This window comes from Xyrauchen texanus, chromosome 45, assembly GCF_025860055.1.
Source record: "Xyrauchen texanus isolate HMW12.3.18 chromosome 45, RBS_HiC_50CHRs, whole genome shotgun sequence".
In the NCBI taxonomy this organism is placed as follows: domain Eukaryota; kingdom Metazoa; phylum Chordata; class Actinopteri; order Cypriniformes; family Catostomidae; genus Xyrauchen; species Xyrauchen texanus.
In genome coordinates this window covers 4,963,279-4,988,060 of record NC_068320.1, presented here as the reverse complement: position 1 = coordinate 4,988,060, position 24,782 = coordinate 4,963,279, and the positions used below count along the sequence as shown (strand labels likewise).

The 24,782-nt window shown below is 37.6% G+C and overlaps 1 protein-coding gene across 2 annotated transcripts in view; it reads left to right on the top strand.

Moving 5' to 3' along the window:
- Nucleotides 1-20,976, top strand: part of LOC127637309 (SCY1-like protein 2) — a 28,081-nt gene extending 7,105 nt beyond the window's left edge. For both annotated transcript variants that reach the window (XM_052118300.1, XM_052118301.1), the window contains exons 4-18: nucleotides 2,164-2,308; nucleotides 2,459-2,608; nucleotides 3,162-3,383; nucleotides 4,266-4,382; nucleotides 4,588-4,713; nucleotides 11,107-11,283; nucleotides 12,125-12,247; nucleotides 12,348-12,461; nucleotides 12,564-12,696; nucleotides 14,939-15,057; nucleotides 15,343-15,443; nucleotides 15,954-16,032; nucleotides 16,127-16,210; nucleotides 16,512-16,631; nucleotides 17,951-20,976. In XM_052118300.1, the coding sequence (XP_051974260.1) occupies nucleotides 2,164-2,308; nucleotides 2,459-2,608; nucleotides 3,162-3,383; nucleotides 4,266-4,382; nucleotides 4,588-4,713; nucleotides 11,107-11,283; nucleotides 12,125-12,247; nucleotides 12,348-12,461; nucleotides 12,564-12,696; nucleotides 14,939-15,057; nucleotides 15,343-15,443; nucleotides 15,954-16,032; nucleotides 16,127-16,210; nucleotides 16,512-16,631; nucleotides 17,951-18,574 (2,434 nt within the window). In that variant the 3' untranslated portion in view covers nucleotides 18,575-20,976. The remainder of the gene's footprint in view (nucleotides 1-2,163; nucleotides 2,309-2,458; nucleotides 2,609-3,161; nucleotides 3,384-4,265; nucleotides 4,383-4,587; nucleotides 4,714-11,106; nucleotides 11,284-12,124; nucleotides 12,248-12,347; nucleotides 12,462-12,563; nucleotides 12,697-14,938; nucleotides 15,058-15,342; nucleotides 15,444-15,953; nucleotides 16,033-16,126; nucleotides 16,211-16,511; nucleotides 16,632-17,950) is intronic.
- The last annotated feature ends 3,806 nt before the right edge of the window (nucleotides 20,977-24,782 follow it).

The following is a 24,782-nucleotide window of genomic DNA, read 5'->3' as shown; positions in this document are numbered from 1 at the left end:
TATGTAGGCAGCCTCTTCAACTTTAAACACAGAAAAATAAGCTATATGTATGTAAACTTTTTGGAATTACCTCAATTTATTTATGCATTTGTCTTAAATTCTGGTTCGATTTACATTCAAGTTACCAATAAAACGTAATCTGTTTTATCTTATAACACAAAAAAAATTGTACTGTTCTTGTACATATTAAATACATAATTCAAACATTCACAATGCAGGTAGGAAAAAGTATGTGAACCCCTAGGCTAATGAAGTCAACAAAAGCTTGTTAGTTGATTAGGAGTTGGCGAACCTGGCACACAATTAATGAAATGAGATTGAAGGTGTGGGTTAAAGCTACTTTGACCTATAAAAAGCACTCAAACATTTTGAATCTGATATTCACTAGAAGCATCTGCTGACGTGGACCATGCCTCTAAAAAGTGAGGTCTACAGAGGTCACAAAGTTATCTCGACAAGCTTAGATATTCATCTGTCCACAGTTAGACAAATTCTCTATAAATGGAGATGATTTAGTACTGTGGCTACTCTCCCTAGAAGTGGCGTCCAGCCAAGATGACTCAAAGGTCACACTGCAGAACGCTCCATGAGGTAAAAAAAGAACCCTAGAGTGACAGCTAAAGACTTGAAGGACATTTAGCTGGTTAACATCTCTGTTCATGAGTCTACTATACGGAAAACATTAAACAGACATGGTGTGCACTGCAAGGCACCATGAAGGAAGCTGCTGCTTTCCAACAAAAACATTGCTGCATACCTTGACACTCAGAAACGCTACTGGGAAAATGTTTTATGGACTGATGAAACTAAGGTTGAATTGTTTGGATAGAACATGCAGCACTACTTATGGTGTAAAAAGGGCACAGCATATCAACTTGAAAACATCATCCCAAAGGTGAAGTACAGTGGAGGAAGCATCATGATTTGGGGCTGCTTTGCTTCTCCAGGGCCTGGACCACTTGCCATCAGAGGAAAAATTTGTCTCCAAGTTTATCAAGATATCCTACAGGATAATGTCAGGGTGGCTGTGTGCCAGCTGAAGCTCAATAGAAGTTGGATGATGCAGCAGGACAATGACCCTAAACACTGAAGTAAATCCACTACAGAATTGCTTAAAAAAATAAAATAAAAAACAATCCACTGTTTGGAGTGGCCCAGTCAGAGCCCAGACCTTAACCCAATAGAAATGCTGTGGAAGGACCTCAAGAGAGTCATTCACACCAGACATCCTTAGAATATTGCTTAGCTGAAGCAGATCTGTAAGGAAGAATGATCCAAAATTCCTTTTGAATGTTGTGCAGGTCTAATACGTAGATACCGGAAATGCTTTGTTTAGGTCAATGCTGCCAAAGGAGGATTGACCAGTTATTAAATCCAAATTGTTTAATGTAATGTTTAATGGGATGTGTTCAAATATAGATTTTATATAAACATTATTGTTGTTTGTGAGTTGTTAGCTCAAGCACATTTTGTTTTGTCTATACTTATTACTTTAATGAAGATGAGGTCACATTTTAAGACCAATTAATGCAGAAAACCATTGAATTCCAAAGGGTTCACATACTATTTCTTTGCACTGTGTATTGTGTGAAAATGATATATTTCAAGTGTTTTCCAAAATTACCTATACCACATTATTTCTACCACACAAAATAATATAGCTCCTAATAAAGTGTATTCAAAAGTTAGTGTACTTGTTCTACCAAGTCAACAAAAGTGTCAGTGAAGAGCATGCTTGACATGAAATATGAGACACATTATGTTCAGAGAATGCAAAGAAAATTCAATGTAAGTATCATTTGTGAGCAGAATATTTATGTATTGGGTGTCATTTACAATCGAGCTGTAATTTTGCTAAATTATAAAAAAAAAAAAAAAAATTTAAAATGCCTTTAGGATACTTCAAATGATAGTTATATGAAATTCGCCTTAGTAAGACAAAGTGTCAGTGATTTTATTTAAAAAACCTTAATGTCTTTACCTTCAGCATCTTTTCCACCAGAGAATTCTATTAAACACAATACAGAATTTGATATGTGCTGGAAATGACACTGTGGTGGGAATTTACATGGCTTTCAGAAGAAAATACTTTTTGCTGATACCTTGTGTTTTTATCTGTATCATTGCTGTTCTCACTAGTTGTCTTTATGTCTGAATCTTTAGAGACTGTCTAGCGTTTTGTACAGAGCCTGTGTTCGCTAGTCTAGCTAATGTGCTCGGCCAGTGGGACAATCTCCCCAGCCCCGTTCCCACAGACATCAAAGAATATAAACTCTACGACGTGGAGACCAAATATGGCTTACTGCAGGTGAGACTGTAGAGCAGGAAAGTTAATGCAATCTCTCACTTCAACTGGCCTAAAAAACACATACTTGAGCTATTCTGTGTTGAGTTCTTGATTGAGTCATTGAGTCAAGTATTTTAACTACTGTAATAAGAATCACTCAATCTCTTTCAGATCTCAGAGGGTTTGTCCTTCCTCCACAGCGGAGTCAAGATGGTTCACAGTAACTTATGCTCAGAGAATGTCATCTTGAATAAGAGCGGCGCCTGGAAGATCATGGGCTTTGACTTCAGTATCTCATCTATTAACCCCTCTGACGCTGAGGTTAGTAACTGGATTTATTGTTCCTGAATGTCAATATGAAATCAAACCTGATCCTATTTACGTACTTCACATTCCTGGTCTTACTGTACACAATTTATTGATTCATGTAAATGATTCCAAAGACAGAAAATGTAATAACTTGCTCTGCCTCTGAAACAACTTGCCTTGTTTGGCTCAGGTCATCTGGGTTATAAGTTCATGTTAAACAAGAGCCAATTAGCTGTTTAGGTATAGTTTTTAAAGCTAGTTGATGTTAAAGTATTCACCAATAATAGCAAATAATGATACATTTGAAAAGAAGCATTAACAAATGGATATATCAAGATGCACCCTTCAGCCTCCACATCCCAGTCAAAACACCTAAAATTTTGGACTTTGGAAGTCGAATGCGTAATATCAAGTTCCGTCCCACATTTCTCCAATATTTCCAGTTAAATGCCCCATTATGGAAGTAAAATGAGTTGTGAATACAGTTTCATGTTGACTAAAGTCCCAGAATCTTTTTAGTTTGGTTTGTCAAAGGAAATCTATTATTTTGTTTGTGTCTTTTAAGCCCAAGTATGTGTGTAAAGAGTGGGACCCCAATCTACCCCTTCTCTGCCTGCGTAACCCTGAGTATGTCGCCCCTGAATACATCCTGTCAGTCAGCTGTGATGCGGCCTCTGATATGTACTCACTGGGCGTGCTGATCCATGCCGTGTTTAATGAAGGGAAACCGGTCTTTCAGGTCAACAAGCAGGACATATTCAAGAGCTTCAGCCGACAACTCGACCAGGTGAGGGAGTGAACACACAACGTACTTGTATTTGGAGAAATTTTATTAAGCGGTTTGTGTTTTTTATTTTTTCATACACAAAAACTTCTTGGATGTAAACAAAATTGCTGGAATTAATATCAACTAAAGGTAGACTGAGATATTGGTTTTACTGAGTAATTTATGCCAATAGGCACTTTTTGGAACTATCGGTTATCTGCAAAAATCAGTGCCGATAGTTTAGAGGTTAGGGTTAATTTACTAAAAATCCATTTTAAAAACCATCTTCCGATTAATCGGTTATCGGTATTGGCAAAATTGGTCGACCTCAAATATAATTTCACAATAAAAACACAATATTTAATAAAATTTCACTCAAAAATAAATTAATGCATTATTATTATTATTATTATTATTATATTATTCCAAATTTTTTATTATTATTGAAGTCATCAAAATATGAAATAACACAAAATGAAGTATGTAAATTATGTTGTGACCAAAAACAAACAAATAATAAATTAGTCTTATTTAACTTCTTCAAACTAGCCACCTTTGTCTAGATTAGGGCTGTCATGATTATGAAATTTGGTTGACAAATAACTGCCTTGTTGTAGTAGAAGTACTAAAAGCAAATAAAAGAAGATGATACTAACAATTTTTACATTGTCAAGTCTGTTGTTTGTGCAACTGACACAAGGGGGTGCTAACACTTTTAATTTAATTGGCCAAGCAGACCAATGCGATGATCTTAATGTGCCAGTTAGTAGATGTTTAATTGGTCTGTCCAATATAATGATCTGATATCACACCATGGAGGTTCACTTATTGTTTTCTTGTTTGCTTTCCATTTGTCTCCCTGTGCTGAAACTTTGTGTTTGATTGACAGTATTTTGTTTCTAGTTGAGTCATTTGAGTCCAGGAGTGTTAAGTCAGATCCCAGAGGAGGTGAGGGAACATGTGAAGATGTTGCTCAGTGTCACGTCCAACGTGCGTCCTGATGCTGATCAGATGACAAAGGTAGAACTTCTTTCTTTGCACTTTCTCTCCATTCACATGCTTAATGCCATAATTTTAGAACTGTAGTTTTAAACTGATTTCTCCCCATTTGCTTGAAGAGCATCTTTAGCAAAGTGTCTGTACTGATCATATTAGAGTTGCAGTTGATTGTGGTGATATGATTGTGCAAGACCATGACTGAGAGTTGGCATATGTACATGTTCAGATTCCCTTCTTCGATGATGTCGGAGCGATGACTCTTCAGTACTTCGACTCGCTTTTCCAGCGGGACAACCTGCAGAAGTCTCAGTTCTACAAAGGCCTCCCCAAAGTTTTGCCCAAACTGCCTAAGGCAAGAGCAAATATTTGCACACAGACATTCAGCCTATTTATATTCCTTAAAGCAACAGTTCACCTAAGAATGAAATATCTGTCATCATTTAGTCACCCTTTTGGCATTCCAACACCGTATTATCTCGCATATTATCTCGCATACACAACAGGAAAGTGGATGCTAATTTATTCTGTCAAGCTCCAAAAAGGACAAAATAGCACTAATAAAGTATCATAAAAGTAGTCCATATGACTGATACTATATTTCAAGTCTTCTGAAGTCAGACCACATTTTAACCGTTATTCACTTCCCCTCTGCTGTAGTCCTCAAGTCACATTTTTTTAATTTTTGATTAGTCACGTGATGCTCACGAAATCAGTGGGGTATTGGCGAAGTCTAAATGTGCCATTTTTAAAGTGAACAGAAGTGCAACTGAGATTTGAGAGGTACAGTAGAGGGGAAGATTATCAGTGAATACTGGCTTACATTTTGATTTAATTTCTTCCCTGAGGTAAAAAAAATAAATGAAATACAAAAAAAATAAAATAAAATATATATAATATATGTCCCATCTTTGCTGTATACAGCTTGAATGGTTCCCCGTTTCCCCCTCCTAAGGTGGCGGACGGTTTTCCAGAAGCACTTTGGTGCGGACCGAAAGTCCTTCTCCATGGCTTCTCCGAACTTTTCCCACACCCACTGCTTTGCCTCCCTCACGGCCGAGGCCGCAGCCCTTCGGGCCTGTCGGTACCTTGCAACTGCCTCCGGAGACCTCCGGGACAACAAATCCCGGAAGGCCTCTTTCTTCAGTCGGACGGCTTCCCTGACCACCAGTGTCCACCACGGTGTTCGAGGGTTACCACCCCTTGCGGCACCTAAAACCTTGAGGCCGCAGCTCTCCACCGCGGCTTCGGCAATGGAAGCTTTGAACATTGCCCACTCCGGTTCAACGCTGACGCTGTTGACCTCAACCGAGGAGGTTATTGGGCGGTGGAAGGAACACTTCGAAGAACTCCTAAATCCCAACACGCCCTCTATGGTAGAGGCAGAGCCGGAGGATGATGGGGGATCAGATTCTGTTTCCCTGGGGGAGGTCACTGAGGTAGTCAAACAACTCCGCAGTGGCAAAGCCCCGGGGATTGATGAGATCCGACCAGAAATGCTGAAAGCTCTGGATGTGGAGGGGGTGTCATGGATGACACGCCTCTTCAACATTGCGTGGAAATCTGGGACAGTGCCTAAGGAGTGGCAGAACGGGGTGGTAGTTCCCCTCTTCAAAAAGGGGGATCAGAGAGTGTGTGCCAGCTACAGGGGTATCACACTTCTCAGCCTCCCTGGTAAAGTTTACTCCAAGGTGCTGGAGAGGAGGGTTCGGCCGATTGTCGAACCTCAGATTGAAGAGGAACAATGCGGTTTTCGTCCTGGCCGTGGAACGACGGACCAGATCTTTACTCTGCAAGGATCCTGGAGGGGGCCTGGGAGTATGCCCATCCGGTCTACATGTGTTTTGTGGATCTGGAGGAGGCGTATGACCGGGTCCCCCGGAGAGACTGTGGGAGGTGCTGCAGGAGTACGGGGTGGGGGGTCCTTCTTAGGGCTGATCCAATCCCTGTACGTCCAAAGCGAGGGCTGTGTCCGGTCCTCGGCACAAAGTCGAGTTCATTCCATGTGGGGTTGGTCTCCGCCAAGGCTGCGCTTTGTCACCAATCCTGTTTGTGATATTCATGGACAGGATATCGAGGCGTAGTCGGGTGGGGAAGGTGTGCGGTTCGGTGGACTGGGGATCTCATCGCTGCTTTTTGCAGATGATGTTGTCTTCATGTCATCATCGGTCCGTGACCTTCAGCTCTCACTGGATCAGCTTGGCAGTCGAGTGTGAAGCAGCTGGGATGAGGATTAGCACCTCTAAATCTGAGGCCATGGTTCTCAGCAGGAAACCGATGGAGTGCGTACTCCAGGTAGGGAATGAGGTTTTGCCCCAAGTGAAGGAGTTCAAGTACTTCGGGGTCTTGTTCACGAGTGAGGGGACAATGGAGCGGGAGGTTGGCCGGAGAGTCGGGGCAGCAGGGGCGGTATTGCACTCGCTCTATCGCACCGTTGTCACGAAAAGGGAGCTGAGCCGAAAGGCAAAGCTCTCAATCTACCGGTCAATTTTTGTTCCTACCCTCACCTATGGTCATGAAGGTTGGGTCATGACCGAAAGAACTAGGTCGCGAGTACAAGTGGCCAAAATGGGCTTCCTCAGAAGGGTGGCGGGCTTCTCCCTTAGAGATAGGGTGAGGAGCTCAGTCATCCGTGAGGAGCTCGGAGTAGAGCCGCTGCTCCTTTGCGTTGAAAGGAGTCAGTTGAGGTGGTTTGGGCATCTGGTAAGGATGCCCCCTGGCTGCCTCCCTAGGGAGGTGTTTCAGGCACGTCCAGCTGGGAGGAGGCCTCGGGGAAGACCCAGGACTAGGTGGAGAGATTACATCTCCACACTGGCCTGGGAACGCCTCGGGTCAGCCCAGTCAGAGCTGGTTAATGTGGCTCGGGATAGGGAAGTTTGGGGCCCCCTGCTGGAGCAGCTGCCCCCGCGACCCGACTTCGGATAAGCGGTTGAAGATGGATGGGTGGATGGATAATATATGTATAAATCTAATTATGCAATTCTTTTACATATAAATCTCTGTTTCACTACTCGTTTGCATATGCAAATAAGAACATATATGTAAACTCACTAAAGTAAATACCGAGGTAAAACATAAAGAAAATATGACAATGTCTCATTTATTGGGGCAGATTGCTTTCATCTGGTAAAAAATAAGAATAAAAGGACTTGAAAATCATGTTATGACAATAATAGCCAGTAGTGTTCTATTACCACCTACTGTATAGTAATTCAAAATGTTATTTTAAAGTTATGCATTTAGATATATCTTTAGACCAGGGGTCGGGAACCTATGGCTTGTGAGCCACAAGTGGCCCTTTGTTAAAAATCAAGTGGCTCGCCCGGTGTCTCACCATTCACATGAACACATGATCGTTTAATACTTTCTAGATATAATTTTCCTGCAGAAAGTGTGAGTGTGATTGTAAAGCTTGAAGTCACTATTTTTGATTTATTTTTTCTCAAATTTGTCGTACAGCCTACTCCTGGTGAACAAGGTTTGAAATTAACACCTGTCAAATGCGGGTTTTTCATGCACAGTACGTGGCGGGTAATTTTGCTGATGTACCAGCCACTGTGGAGGGTGACCTGTAAGACTTCTCGGAGTGCTATAATGTATGGCAAGAAATTAGACACAAAGACTTGCGTTTCACGAAATGTGTGATTATATTTTGAAGAACAGATGAAAGAAAAGCCTCCGATGCACGTCTAATTTGATATGTGCGTGAAGTGAGCTCTGTTGTTCACGACTGCAATGAAAGCTCTTCTCCAAGACATGCACATGCATAGAGTTATGGGCCTCGTTTCCCGATAACTATTGATCTTAGCTGTTAAGAGCATTTTCTATGAGTGATTTTATGAACATTCGTTCATGAGAAATAGCAACCGCCTCCCGCCATATGCTACGAGGCTCAATCCAGTTCGCGAGCTCCTCGTCCAAATGTATTTCATGCGTGAGTCATTTTGCTCACGGGGGAGCTGTAAGATGTCTCGGCTGTTAGTCAAAAGACGCGCTTGAAGAAACACACTATTTTATTTAAGAACAGACAAAAGAAAAGCTGCCAGTGCTTGTGTCTGATTTGCTGTTTGTTCAGATGCATGCAACGGGACCCTGTCTTGTGGAACAAGCGCATGTAAAGAGTTATCACTCCTTTTACTGTGTTTCATTCATCTGAATGAAAGAAGAATAATGTCATCTATGAGAATGCTGCAAATTATGTCTGATAATCTCAGGAGGTGCTCTGAGTTTAGTTTGCTTTATTTCCACAGAGCAGTTCACTCTTACACATTGTGAACGCAACTCTACAGGTTAAGTAATCTTATACAGGTATCTTTGTATTAAAGAAACACAGACAAAAATTATTAAATCATTTACTACAAGACATGTTCACCTTGTACCTAAATTTGAGTTTAGGTTTTAGCAATTTTCTTTTCTTTAGGCAGCATCAATTGTATTACCAAAACGCAATATAAACACATTTGATAAGAACACACATTTGGCAGCATTTTTTGGGAACACAAAGGAATCTGTTTGGCTTATATATTATGATGATTATTCTAATTATCTTTACATTTATAATTATCTTTAGTTCTTAATTTGTATGCTGTTAGTAATTTTTCACCTGTTTTCACTTGTGTGTTGGCAAATGGGACTGTTGGCGATGGTAAATGGTGGTTAAATACGATTTTTGTTAATCACTTCGTTATTTTAATTGCTTTTTTCTTTTCGTTTAAAGTGCAATTTGAATTTAGAAATATCTTTTGTTTAAGGTTTTCGTGTTTCAATAAATGTATACAATTTTAAAGCAAAATCAATAAAGCAAAAATATTCACCGACCTTTGGAAGGGGGTAGGCCATATAATCGGTTATCGCTGTATTTTAATGGCGATTATCGTAAAAAAGAATAATTGTATATCCCCCAGCACAAAAGGGAAATTACGTTTTTCTTGAAAAATGTTACTATTAAGTGAATGAAAGACCCGCACAAACACGTGCACTTAATTCCATATTGCAACATGTTACCTATTAATTTTTGTATATTTGTTTTCTTTTTGAATATGGGCTATATAAACATTTTATTTTATTGAAAAACTTTGTTTTTGGAAATAGTAAATTATTCGTTTGTGGCATGTCTCTTTGGGAAAAATGCATCAACCAAAAATGTAATAATTGGCTCCTTAGTGAAAAAAGGTTCCTGACCCATGCTTTAGACATTATCAAACTAGTGTGCGTGTGTGTATGCGTTTGTGCGCATGTGTGTGTTGTGTTCTGCATTTTGCCTTTCCGACTGTGTTAGTCTCACCCATTTATTTCTGTGTGTGTGCATGTGTACTGTATTGTAGGTTTGTTATGATCTCACCCCCTTATGTGTGTGTGTGTGTGTGTGTGTGTGTGTGTGTGTGTGTGTGTGTGTGTGTGTGTGTGTGTGTGTGTGTCTGTTTTGTATTGTAGCTAATTTATTGATTTTGACAAAATACAATTTCTCAGTGTTATAGTGTCACCAGTTAATTTTGTGTTTGTGTGTCATGCACTCTGCATGTTGTATATAAATTTGTCCAGATGGCACTTTTTCTATACGAGTCGAGGACTTTTCTTTTTTTTTTTTTTTATTAACTCCATATCAAATCACTTTATTGTCACACTACTATGTACACAAGTGCAACAGTAGGTGAAAGTCTTGTAAACAGTTTATTTCAAAGTTATTATTAAAATGGTGTTTAAATTAATTAATTATTTAAAACTTGAATCATATTAAAAAATAAACAATTATTTTCAATATTGGATTGGTTTTTTTATCAAATGGAGTGCTTTTATACAGAGCCTCACAGCAGAATACAAAATACAGCATTTTAGTTATATTTTGTCAAATAAAGTGCTGCATAACAGAGCTTTACAGATATTGCTTAAATATAATACAATTACTATTTTTTTATTATTATTATTCACATTCACAAGTGCTCACATTTGAAGCACTGTGTACTTGTAAACTATATATTTATCCCATTAAATTGCAGCTTTTGTGGTTAAATCTTACTAAGATATAACAATATAACTTACTAAGATGTGCCAAATGTTTATGTAATAACATTTTTAAATCAGATGGTATAGTTTTTGGTTATTGGAGCATTTTTAAGTACATGAGTGCAGTATCGGACCCGATTTCGATACCAGTATCCATATCAGGACATCTCTAGTTTTATAGTCTCACCCATTCTTTTCTGTGTTTGTTTGTTCTGCATTGTGGCTGATTTATAGGTTGTATTTGACAAATAAAAGAAAAATTGCTTTATTTTTTTTTTTGTTTTTTTCAATAATTTCCTAGGGTCAGTCAATTTTGACCATGAACGGTAATGGCGTTGCTTTTTTACGACCACTTAGACTCAAGTAAAAGTAAAATTTTTGTTTGTGTTTGGATTGCAAGTGCAAGAATGTTTTGTACCGCTAAGATGAAGGAAACCATTTTTGTTACATCCGGTGTGGTCAAAATGACCGAACAGTATAGGAAGTGTAACTTATTTAGAATACCATCCATTGATAAATTGTGCACAACAAGACCAGAGAGATGAGTCATTTTGGTTTCATGTTGTTTTTATTGGTTCACTTTTAATGATTATTATTGACAATGACTTGATTTATAGATTGCAATTTGTACTAAAGAGTGTATGTGGTGTTCATTAAATATTGGCACCTTTCAGTGCTGCACTGTTCAGTTATGTTTATAAGAGGTGTTTGTTTTTCTGGGGGGGGGGGTTTTCCCTATGTTCAGAGAGTGATAATATACAGAATCCTGCCGGCGCTCACATCTGAGTTTGTTAATCCTGATATGGTTCCGTTTGTTCTTCCAAACGTGCTGCTCATCGCTGAAGAGTGCACAAAAGAGGAATATATCCGCCTTGTGCTCCCAGACCTCACCCCAGTCTTCAAACAACAGGAGCCTGTACAGGTACACACATGCTTCTCATTCTGAGTCCATTTGTTTTCAGGATTTCCCCTTAATCCACTCTAGACACTTAAATATCCTGTGGTTGGAGAACTCTCTCATATATGTTATTTTAAATGTCCTTGGCTAATGTAGTTATGTAAGGTTATGTAAATGTACATAACCTTGATAAACCACTGTAGTACCGACTGGTGCTCAGGTCACAGGAAATGGCGTTTTCTCTCAAAGTAACTGCTTTCTCTCTTTCATGCTGTCAGGCAAGCAACATGGTGAGTGAGGTTTGAACATTTGTCCTTGTGGTAGTTTTTTCATCAATACACTATTTGCGTTTGTGCAATTCACATAATCTTTTTGTGTATTTATGAACATGTTTTGATTAGAGTCATGTCCATTTTTTTCTTTCAAAACAAGATTGCAGGTTGTTCAAATTTAATTGTTTATAGTAGAATGAATTCACTGAAATAGTTAGAACTGTTTTACGGAAATGAATTGACTTTCCATTTGTGCTTCTAAAGATTATATCAGAGATGTCATTAAAACATCTCTGTCTTAACAGTCGCAAACTTTCAAGTTGCAGTACAGTGAAGGATTGGAAAATAGGTCTAATGGAACGCTCTTTAGGGAACTTAATGGCCAAATAAAAAGCGCATCACGATCATTTCCATATATTTACAATGTGGCTTAATTTTAGATCGCCATCAAAATCATTGCAAATATATTGTGAATATGTTGTCACAGATCAACCCATTGGCACAATAGAGATGTGTTAGAGCATCTGTCATGGGACAGCTTTTAAAAATCATGTCACCCTTTGATTTTCTCATTTCTCTCTGTGTATATCAAGATCCTGCTGATATTTTTACAAAAGATGGACCTGCTACTGACCAAAACTCCTCCTGAAGACATCAAGAACAGTGTGCTGCCTATGGTGTACAGAGCAGTGGAGGCACCTTCGATTCAAATACAGGTGACCACATGATAAACTTTGTGCATTTGGCTTGAAAACTTCATTTAATATGTCTGTCTAAAATACTGCTTGTTTTGTGTTCTTTTCCATTCTTAAACAGGAGCTTTCTCTGAATATCATTCCCACATTTGCCAATCTGATCGAGTATCCCTCTATGAAGAATGCACTCATTCCCCGTATCAAATCTGCCTGTTTAAAGACGTCCTCACTAGCGGTTTGTGTCCTTGCTGCTTTTATGTCTTTTGTGAAACCATCAATGTGGATTGCTAAGAATAGATTTTAAGTTTATTTTGTCCTGTGTTTGTAATTGTTTCAGGTGAGGGTGAACTCTCTGGTGTGCCTAGGCAAGATTCTGGAATATCTGGATAAATGGTTCGTCATTGATGAAATTCTACCATTTCTACAACAGATTCCATCCAGAGAGCCGGCTGTGCTCATGGGCATTCTGGGTAATTGTTCACTTTTTGTAGGGCCTATAATAAATGTAATAATTCAGATATTCAGAATGAAATATGTTGTATTATTGTGACAGACCAGTAAAGCATTGGACGGCACAGAAAGTGGCTTTAGAAGTAAATATATTGTTTGTTTTACTTCCATATCATTGAACATAAGCCTACAGAGGACAGCAATTCATTGTGCTATTGAGTTTATCTTCATCAGTCTGTTCTCTTCTTACAGGATGTGCTCCATTTTGAAGCAACTCATTGGTTTTAGAGACATAAACGCTGCATTTTTAGGATGTTTTGTCAAATTAAAAGTACATTTTCTGAGGTACTGTAATCTTCATGGACCGCGTTTGACATCGGAGTGTCTGAAGGGATGTCGGGTAGCTTCTCCCGGGTCCTAGAGCCTGCAGAATGCAATCTCTGTCAGTGCGACTTCAACAGATATGCGATTTATCTGTGATTTTTATAAAAAAATTTCTCTCAACAATGCAATTTTGACCTGGTGTTGACCTATTGTCAGATCCGACTTTTGTAAAATACGATAGCAATCTTGCCTCGAAATGCATTCTGTTGTGAATCGTCCAGCTGTCAAGAATGCGTCCTTTTGTGACCGTCTGTCATTCTGTGGCTGTACTGCCCTTACAAAAATTCTAAACTAGCCGCAAAGTTGGCACAAATTTGCCGTTCGTTATTTTGACGTACAAATGAGCTTTTGATTCGCCACAAATGTTTGCCAGAAGTTTGCAGCTCTTTACCAATAGTGGTGACAATGGACAATTTGATGCCACAAAGTTTGCCACAAAGCTCATTTGCATGTGAACATTATCAGTGTTGAATTTGCAGCAAATTTGCCATGAACTCTCAATTTTCATAAGGGTGCCCCTGCTGACGCGACTTGTAAAAAAATTGTTACATGTGATTCAAGCATGATATAAAAATTTGAGGTCAACCAATACTAATGTCTAAGATGGTGGGAAAGGCCAAAAACCAATTAATCTGCCGATAGTTTTTAAAACAGATTTTTAGAATGTAATTTATAGACTTTCCTTACTATGAAGGGCACAGACAAGATTCCAAAATAAATAAAATCACACATTCTGTCTAATTGTTCAAGCAAAATCCCAATAATCAATTTTTTTTTTTTTTATTTGACATAATGAAGCATATTGTGGGACTTTTTACTATGAACAAGCCTGAAACACACCTGGAACTCTTATTTTGAAATGATAAGGCTTGGGTCCATTACAATGCTCTATATTTAAGTTTTTTTAGCCTATACAGTATATTTACTAAATAAAGGATTTTGTATGTATGTATTTCACCAGATGAGGTTTAAGGAGGAATAAGGTTTATTATTATTCTGAAGATATGAAGTTGAAGATCCGATCAATGGGCTGACCGGGGGACATTTTCATATAGTTGCATTATTTGGTTGCATTCCCTTGCTTTAATTTAGAACAATTGATCATCTAATCAAAATAACAAAATATGCATTGAAGCGAGGATAAAAATTATGGATGAGTATTGTCAATAACGAAAGATTTAGATACAGCAAATTCCAATGAGGTGTCAGTGATTGTTTTATTCCCTTCCAAAAGCTGCTGTAATACTGTACAATCAATCCGTTCTAACCGTAAACTATCGCAACTATCAGCATCAATGTTTGCCGATAACTGATTCTTTGTATGGCTTGAACTGTGCATAATATGCCAAATTTTGCACTTCACGAGCAGAGCTCACTGGGTTGGGTTTTATTCCCCACAATGTAGTGTGCCTATTTTAAACTTGAAACATGAAGCGGTTTCAAATATGGGAAAGATTGGGAATATCTGGCAACCCAATAATCAACACTACCTGGACTTTGGCATCCATTTATTGAAGATATTTCAGTGGTCATCCTAGTTTGTCTGACAGCAGGAAATTCCATAATCAATCATGTGGCTGTCGTAAATTTGTTTTATTTATTTATTTTTGTTTTGCAGAAAGTGTCATTGAATGCAAAGGTCGGGTTCAGGAAGTAAAAATCCCATTCATTGTATGCAATTGAAAAATACAACAAAAGCTTATGCAGTTTGCTGTTTATTTGGAAAACGATTTTATCAACAATTTTATCCTGGGAGAAATGTTAACGCAAGCATCTATAGTATTTGTTTTGTTCTTATCTTATGTACATTGTGAAATAAAGATTGGCTATTTTAAGTAACTTTGATTCTTAAAGCTTTTATTCTTTGTTTTCCCTCAGGTATCTACAAGTGCACTTTCACCCATAAGAAACTGGGCATTCCTAAAGAGCACCTCGCTGCAAAGAGTTTACCTCATCTGGTGTCACTTAGTATTGATAACAACCTTAACCTTAACCAGGTGAAAACACACACACACACACATGATCACATGTATGCTATAAAAGCATTTGTTTGTTACATACTGAGACATTGTTGGATATCCATTGAATATAAATTCTATTAAAAGTTACTTGTTTATCTTACTTGTGTAAGTTAAAAGTAGTTGTGTAGATTCTATGCACACACAAACTCCTCATAGATTTATAAATGTGTGTGTGTGTGTGTGTGTGTGTGTGTGTGTGTGTGTGTGTGTGTGTGTGTGTGTGTGTGTGTGTGTGTGTGTGTGTGTGTGTGTGTGTTTCAGTTTAACTCTTTCATGGCTGTGATCAGGGACATGTTGAGTCGCATGGAAGCGGAGCACAAGACCAAACTAGAACAGCTGCACGTCATGCAGGAACAACAGAGGTGCCCATTCATTTTCTTTATTCATTTGATTGTCATGGTTTCTTTTATTCCTTTTCAAAAATCTATTTGATTTTCAGGGGTATTTTATATCTTTATTGGGCCTTTGTTTTTTTTTACCATTTAAAACATAAACAATCTAATTCATTTGTCAAATACTTCAATTTAATAATCCATTGAAAAAAATTCTCAAGATTAAAAATTTTGCTTTTACCCTTAAAATGTAATTCAGCTCATATTTAACGCAAAAATATATATAACTATCTAACTTCTAACTATAACTTTTATCTGATATAACAGATAAAAAACATTAATTAACCAGGTTTATTTTTTTATTTTTTTGCACCCACATTTTTTTAATTACAGGGCCAATTTTGTCAGTTTCGGTGACATTTTTAGCCCAGAGCCCGCCTTAATTTCTGACCCTGTCAGAAACTCATAGTTATGTTTATTCTGACATGTCATGAATAACATTATTCAAACACAGTTTCAACTGTATTCTGTTCTTTCCAGGAGTTTAAACATCACAAACCAATTGAACCAATCAGAGGAGACCAAGAGCACACACAGTCCGGCCGCACAAGTCAGAGACGTGAGTAGCTACACCAGTTGCACTTCCCATAACTCAACTGCTGCTTTAAATATACTTACACTGGAATTTACTATTACTCTTTGTGTTCTGCTAGATTGATGATATCTTTGGTGGAAGTGCGAGTGTGAATGGTAAAGAGAACGGGTCCTCCTCTTCAACCATTTCCCAACCCTCAAGAGTGAGTTTAACATAACATCCAACAAGAAGCAAAACTGAAAGATATCAACTTCCTGTTTCATTTTTGTTCAAATTTAAAACTTTTAGAAAAGTGGCTTTATCACTAGAACTGTCAAAGTTAAGGCTTTAATGCATGTGATTTAATTAAATGTACTTTTTATCATTATTTAATTTGTTTTATTTATTTTACCTACCTAATTATCTTGTGATGGAGCTCAGTTGGTGGTAGATCTTAGTTAACCTGATTAGGCCTGGTTGATGAGATTCTCTTGAGTACTAAGTGTTGTTTGTGGTTTGTTCAGGTGTCTCTCACCCTGGAGGAAAAGCAGCGTTTGGCTAAAGAGCAGGAACAGGCTGCTAAACTGAGAAGCCAGCAGCCTTTGGCTCCTCAGAGCATCAAACCAGCAACAACAACACCACAGGTAGCATGCTGGAGAGAAGTACCTTTAAATCTATATTGCCACTTTCTCACATGAAACCAATTAAATTACATTAAAAACACACCACCACCAAAACACTGTTCAAACTTAAATTTGCAGGAAATGACATATAGCTGTGGCAGAAATATACCTTTGTTTCACTGATTTAAGGATCTTTTTGTTTGTGGCTGAAGTGAAAAAAGTTTAAGATGACTCAAGTGTGAACCCTCAAAGTCTTTTATTGGTAGTAGAACATGGTCAAAGCATTACCATATTTTGATAAAGGAGTCACTATTTTTTGTTTAAATTGCAATGTTTTACAAAATAATCTCAATATGACTTTTTGTCTAAATCGTGCAGCACTACTTCTGTTCATACATGACCTATAAACAGAACATTTTATTTACAATTTATAGGGGAAGCATGATATATTGGCAGCTGATAACTGGGAAAATGTTTTATTATTACACTGATGTCAGGAAGTCAGCAACTATCAGACACATATTATCGTAAAACACTTATTTGAACTGTTACAGATGAGCAAGGTTAAGCGCGTCTGTGAATGAGTCTAAGTATGCGCATGTGCACATAATTTTTTGTTTCAAGTGAACAAACTGTTAATTAAACAACTGGTGCTCCAGCTTTAAGTGTTGAAACTCAAAAAGTAAGATTAACGGTTATCAGTTTTGGTACTTACCCAGAAATTACATATTGGTGAATCCCTGTCAGATACCAAACTTTTAAACAACACCTATGCTGTTACAAGTTAACATTTTTTATTATTATTAGCTTGCAGCTACATTTTAAAGTTTTAAAAGCCAAAAAGTTAAATGATCAAATATCAGTATTGGCCAAAATAAGCTTTTAGAATGATTGATTATCGTATCAGCCCAGATATTCCATGTCAGTGCATACCTTACATTTAGGGCAAAGGTTGCATGCGCCTTATTATAGTAGTCTGATTAATCTTAATGGTTGACTGAGAGTCACTTCTGTGGTTAAAGAACTTGTTTCTCATGTTTATTGGCATTGCTGTGATGGCTTGTGGTGTAAATCAATGTTTATCAACCCTGTTCCTGGATGCATACCAACAGTACACATTTTAAATGTCTCCTTGATCTGATGCATCCATTTCAGGTCTTGGAGTATTTTCTAACGAGCTAATGAGTTGAATCGGGTGTGTTTGATTAAGGAGACACCAAAAACCTGTACTGTTGGTATGCCTTCAGGGAAAGGGTTGGGGGAAACACTGGTGTAAATTACCTATTTTTGTTTATGCTATACTTGCTATTACTGAAGAATACTTTTTTGTTATCTGTCAGGCAAAAGACCTGACCAGTAGTCTCCTGAACAACATGACCTCTTTGAACAACCTTTCGCTAACTACTGGGCCCAGGACGATGCCCATGCAGGGGGGCACCATCACCTCCACCTTTCCTTCTGGACCCTCCATGGGTGGAATGGGTACCATAGGCTCCATCAACAATGGCTTCAACTCACCCATGGGCCTCCAGGCAGGGGGTATGGGGATGGGCATGAGACCTGCCAATCCTGTCCTCTATGGGGGCATGGCAACCACTACCAGCACTCCAAATTTCACCCAAAACCAGTCTAACAAGCCTTCTGATATGTCTGCCCTAGACTCCCTCTTCACCCCTAACAAACCCAAAGTAAGCCTGAACCAAATGGCCCCCAAACCAGCCCCAGGAACCACTGCACCTTCCCCATGGCTTAGCCAGTTTGGTACAGGCCAACCTTCCCAGACTGTATCAATGCAGGCAGCTCCGATGGGAATGGCGGGGGTCCAGGGTGGGTTTGGGATGCAGGCAAACCCTTTCTTCAACCCGCAGAACTTCTCGCAACCTGTTGCCATTCAATCAGTGAACACTGGAGTGATGAAACAAAGTGCATCAGTCAACAATGACCTTAAAGACCTTTTCGGTTAAAACTTTTTGCCCTTGATTTGGTTTCTACTCAAGTGGGAAATGTAAGCGAAACATCAGCGATGACAGTCACAATTTGGTGGGAAGGGGGGATGTGGTGTCCCTTTTTGAAAGACAGTGTTTAAAATTGTATTTCTGGCTTGTTTGGTCTTTTTAGCTCTTATCATGGTGCACCTTTTGCAAACAGTACTCATCTCTTGGTATAAATCAAAAGGACCGAACAAACCATCACGTTCCTAAGAGAAGCTTGGGCTCTACCATTTAGGGGCTTCTGTCGGTGGATCATCATGCCTTTTGGCTTAACACAGGCACCACAAGTTCCACAAGCATGCTGAGGAGTATAAAAATAGATGTTTAGTAACAAAAGAGGTAGCCTCAAGAACATTTGGTTTCCTTTTCCTCACATTCACCCCTTGCCTGAATGAGCTGACTTCCACTTTCAAAACAAATGGCAACATCAACACGATTTGCTGATTTGTTTCCTGATAAAGGAAGTCTCTCAATTGGTCTTTTAACTCTGAGCTAAAATGACCAACTTGTAAGCAATGAAGAAATGGATGCTGGTGCTATCCACAGTCATGGCCTAAAATAAATGGATTTATAAATTGTTTACTGATATGCATATAATGTTACTATTGGTTATTGTTTGAGGTCCATACTGATATACTTGGTGCACTGAAGTCAGGGCTGAACTGGTAATCTGGCATACTCGGCATTTTCCTGGTGGCCGACGCGCTTTGGGGCCAATCGTGGCGGAATGGCCATTGGGAGAACTGAGCGGGCCTAAAATGAGCTGTCACGTTATGTAGAACGGAACACAAAATGGTGCCACGATATGCATAAAAGGACATTTCTTTTCCCAGTCCAGCCCTGACTGAATTGAAAGCTTCTTGGGCGAATCTCACAAAAAAATTTGTAGGTAATATTTTATATTATTATTATTATTATTATTATAATTTATATGTTTTTTTAAGAAATGTAAAAATATTTTGCATTAAAAAACAAAGCTTATTTTTAGCACCATTAAGAATTTCTTGCACAATTTTCATGATAGTAAAGCACATTTTATCCCCATATGCTCATTACCGTAATGTTCATTGTCATTACAATTAATTCTCATTACAATAATATAATTGTTTTTAAATAAATAATTACTATGTGCCAAATTCTTATTCTCAATACTATAATGCAAATATAATATCATATAAAGAGTAATATAAAACAAAATCTTATTTTTATTAAGGCAACAAATCCCATTGCCATTACAGTTTTGGAAAAAAATTAATTCTCTACCAAATTTGAAAACAAATGTAATCTCATTGTAATAATGTGAAGAAAAAAAAAAGTCTGTATTCTAATTACTGAAGTGCATTATCTCCCATTACCATAATGGGAAAAAATATAATACTCCTTACAATAATGTGAAAAATAAGTTATTTTCATTGCTGTATGAAAACCAGCCTGCCTAGACTTATTAAAATTAAAATGATCATAAATGTACATGCGATACTAGTATGTTGTATAAATACTTTACAGTTTAAATAAAATGTGCTTAATTGTCATTAAAATGTAACAATGTAAAACAAATCTCCAATAATAAGCTTTATTTTACTTAGGAAAAAATTATTTTGGTTTTGGGGTGAAATATGACATGGTAATGTTCTTGACAGTTTTTATGAGATTCGCCCCCTTTATGAAAGGACGTTGTCTTCATGCTGTAGGTGCACTAAATGTAGTCGAGCTGAAAACTGAAGGGATTCTGATATTTTTGGGGATTATGTCATTACTTTAATGGTTTCTGTAGAACATAATTCATGTGTTTGTCTGTCTTTCAGTTTCTGTCATTACATTCTGCCCTGTGTTTGTGATATATCCTATAATTTTGTGTTGGTTGGAAGTTACTGATCATACAATGGCATCACATTTGTTCCACAGTTTTTTGTTTTTGGCTGTTATCATTATCACTGCTTGATATGGGCAGTATGGAACATATTATTCCATATCATGACCAAACTTTTAGCTGCAATATGGCAAGTCACCAAAATGTGTATTATTTCTACAAACCACATGAATGAAGTGTATTGTACATGGGAGGTTTTTAAGTACTGTTTCAAGCAAAACACATTCTTGAAGGGTAACTTTAAAATCCAGACTGGTTTTATTCAAAGAGAATGTGTTTCCTGGTCTTATAAATGAGAGGCCTTATGCTGAGAGTTGTGCAGTTACAGGTCTGTGATGGGGGTTGTGAAAATGACACTGTATGAGTTTCACTTCATGCAGTTTTCAAATAGTCTAAATTAATGTAGATAAAATATCTGTGTTTGTTTTAATGTAAAAAATGTGAGCTGGATTGTTGTTAAGATGGTGATTTTTCAAATCAAATAAATTGTTTATTTAAAGGTTAACATCTTTTTCCTTCACAAGTAGTGAACATGAAAACAAAATCGACACTGTTTACTTAAAGGGGTCATGACATGAGAAACCAAATTTGCCTTGATCTTTTGGTATATAAGAGGTCTTTGTATCTTTAAAACGTCCTGCAAGTTTAATATTTTAAGACGTCCTCCCCATTCTAAACAAATCATTTATTTAATCAAGCTCAAAATACAGCTCGTTCTGGATTCATGGTTAGAAGTGACGTGTCGGTTAGAAGTGACGTACCAGCGTTTGCATATGACCGCCTCCAGCACAAGATAACTACGCTTTAAGCGCAAGACAACTACGCTCATTTCGTATCGCTGTGCGCCTCTCAAGTGTTCAGTCGATGGACAGCGAGCTCTGACAGAGACTACTTGTGCACAGGAAAATTACGATGCCACACAGATGTGCTGTTCCTGGCTGTGGTCAAACAAAACCTCTGAATAAGCTGCCGAAAGATCCAGACGTCAGGGAAAAATGGATGCAGTTTATTTTTTGCGGACGTTCCAGTCACGGCAGTGTTAACTTAAGCGTTTGTTCTGTACATTTTAAGGATGACTGTTTTGAGAACAAATCTCAATATGATACTGGCTTTGCCAGAAAACTGTTGCTCAAAGATAAGTCCGTGCCGACTATTCTGGGAACAACGACGACGCAAACTGTAAGTAATCTATTTTAAACTTTAAACTACTTTTTAAAGCGCAATTTCATTCATTATGAATAATCACAGTGTTTTTACTTAGTTTACTTGCATATTGTTCTGGCTGGGAGCGTCAATAATTGATACATAGGCACTGACGTTAGCCAATCATAACAGTGGGCGTTAACACTGAAGTCTTAAATGGAAAACGCCCCCAAAACAGACTGTTTGAATCAGAGGATGAGAAACAGGGTGGGAAAAGGTCATAAATCACTAGATTTTAAAAGTTTTTCTTAAAAAAAAATATATTAATACTATAATTGCACCTAAGGGAACATAATAATACAATAAAAAAAACCATGTCATGACCCCTTTAATATATGTTCCTGGTCTTTTTGTGAATAATTCATAAGTGCACATTATTACTAAGGAAAAAAACAATCATCTGGCTCCAATTTGGTATGGACACCTACTTTTCACAAATCCAATCAATTTCCCCTATTATTTTCTTTTCGAAAATCCTGTTTCACTCACAAATACATCATATTAAATAAAATAGGTAAATTAAATATATATATATTGTATATATGCCTGAACAAACCAAACAACAAAAGCTTATTGTTCAAGTTATGGACCATTGTTTTCTACTGTTGTAATAGGTGTACAGTGTAGACTCATTGAGTTTTACAACATGCTCAAAGGTCATGTTGCGTTTAGATGACTTAATGACTTCATGTAAAGATTTAGCAAAATACGCAATGGTATATCTTTATTGCCTATGTTCAGTTTCTTAAACAGACAAATATGTCTGTGTGAATTTTATGAAACCTGTTGAGAGGTCGGGATCATATTTCACCACTAAATCAAAAGAAAATGAAGCCCATTTTTAGGACCTTGAAGATCTTTTGAATTGTGATTTTTTTTTTTTAATGTCAGTTAAACACATTCCATAATTTTTATTACAATAATACAAAAAATATCATAGTCATTACTGTAAAGGGACACAAATTATTTCAATAATTAATAATTAATTATTCAATATATGTTTTATTTTGTTTAATACTTAATTTACGCTGATTTGAATAACAAATAATGATTTCCAGACAGAATGTCTTACAGAAATGAGAATTGAAAACAAATAGTAAAACATCTGGATGCAATACAGTATTTTGAATTTTGAGTGTAAATGTGCTTAATTGTAATGCATAAAACAATGTACTGTTTTTTTTTTTTGTTTGTTCGTTTTTTTTTTTGCTAAAATAAAATGACCTTGACATGTTCTTCATGAGATTTATCATAATTTGCATGTTAAATTATTTAAAAGTAACATCTTATTGAATACACTTCATGAATATGAATACAATTAAAATGTATTGTTCCTAAACCTCCTGAGACCCCCGTGTGACTGCTGTGTGCATTTTACGTTTCCCTTTTTGATTTGTAACTTGTACCACATAATGAACATGCAAAAAAACAAAACAATCTAGAGCAAATAGTTTTCCTAAAAATGTATGGCAACACCCACCGATCAGCCACAACATTAAAACCACCTGCCTAATATCATGTAGGTCCACCTCGTGCCGCCAAAAGAGCACTGACCCATGGACTCCACATGACCTCTGAAGATCCTTTTAAGTCCTGTAAGTTGAGAGGTGGGGCCTCCATGGATCAGACTTGTTGGTCCAGCACATCCCATAGATGCTCAATCTGATTGAGATCTGGGGAATTTGGAAGTCAAGTCAACACCTTGAACTCTTTGTTATGTTCCACAAACTATTCCTGATCAATTTTTGATCCTGCAGGGTGCATTATCCTGCTGAAAGAGGCCATTGCCATCAGGGAATACCGTTGCCATGAAGGGGTGTACATGGTCTGCAACAATCCTTAGGAAGGTGGTAAGTGTCAAAGTAACATCCACACGAATGCCAGGACCTAATATTGCTCAGAGCATCACACTGCCTCCGCCAGCCTGCCTTTTTTTATGGTGCATTCTTCTGCCATCTCTTCCACAAGTAAACAACACACACGCACCCAGCCGTCCACATGATCTAAATGAAAACGCCTGTCACCGGTTGTCCTTCCTTGGACCATTTTTTGTAAGTACTAACCACTGCATACCGGGAACACCCGACAAGACCTGCTGTTTGATCTGACCCAGTCGTCTAGCCATCACAATTTGGCCCTTGTCAAAGTCGCTCAGATTCTTATGCTTGCCCATTTTTCCTGCTTCCAGCACATGAAATTCAAGAACTGATGTTCACTTGCTGTATAATATATCCCACCCCTTGAAAGGTGCCATTGTAATGAGATAATAAATGTTATTCACTTCACATATCAGTGTTTTTAATGTTGCGGCTGATCAGTATATGTGGACAGCGGAACTCTTGAAATTTCAAACAATAACAAGCTATAGAAAGTTAGATTGTTTTTTTGCAAATTATTTGTTTCTAGGAGTGTTGATTATTCATGTTTTTAAGATGTTAAATATATTACATCAGAAATTAGCATGATTAAGTTTGAGTAAAAGTAATGGCCTGCATCATCCAATCACTGCAAACCATGTTCAAATAAAATTATACATTAAAAATTCAGAATATTTGTACTGATTATCATTGTACCATGTCTGCCAAACATGTTGAGTGGTTCAAACATCGTCTGAGGCCTGAAACGGAACTTTTGATAGGAAGTTTGGATTGAATGCATTTAGCTGCATAGAGAGTTCCTTTGCTCTCTATTCAGTGAATGACAACCTCCATTGTGCTGTCTCCCTGCACTAGTCTCAGAACAGTTCAAAATGCACCTTATTTTCATCCTAACTCCATATAAAGCATCTGAAAGCAAAAATGTTCAGCTTTTGGATTAACCTAATGATTCTCAGTTTAATAATGCATCATTTTCTCCTCAAAGTTTTACACAGATTATTTCATCATTTACAAACTGAATCTGCTGATCAGGAGAACTTCACAAAAAAACAGCAAACAATGGCATGAGGGATTCACATTGATCTCAAACCCTTGCTGCTCAAGAACAACCATAACAACAAACAATTGCGGTAAATCATGGCATTATCTCATATTATTGATTCCTGCATTGCATGCCACATGTTTACTATAGCTTCTTCCATCAGCAGTGAGGGGTTTACATGTGATAAAT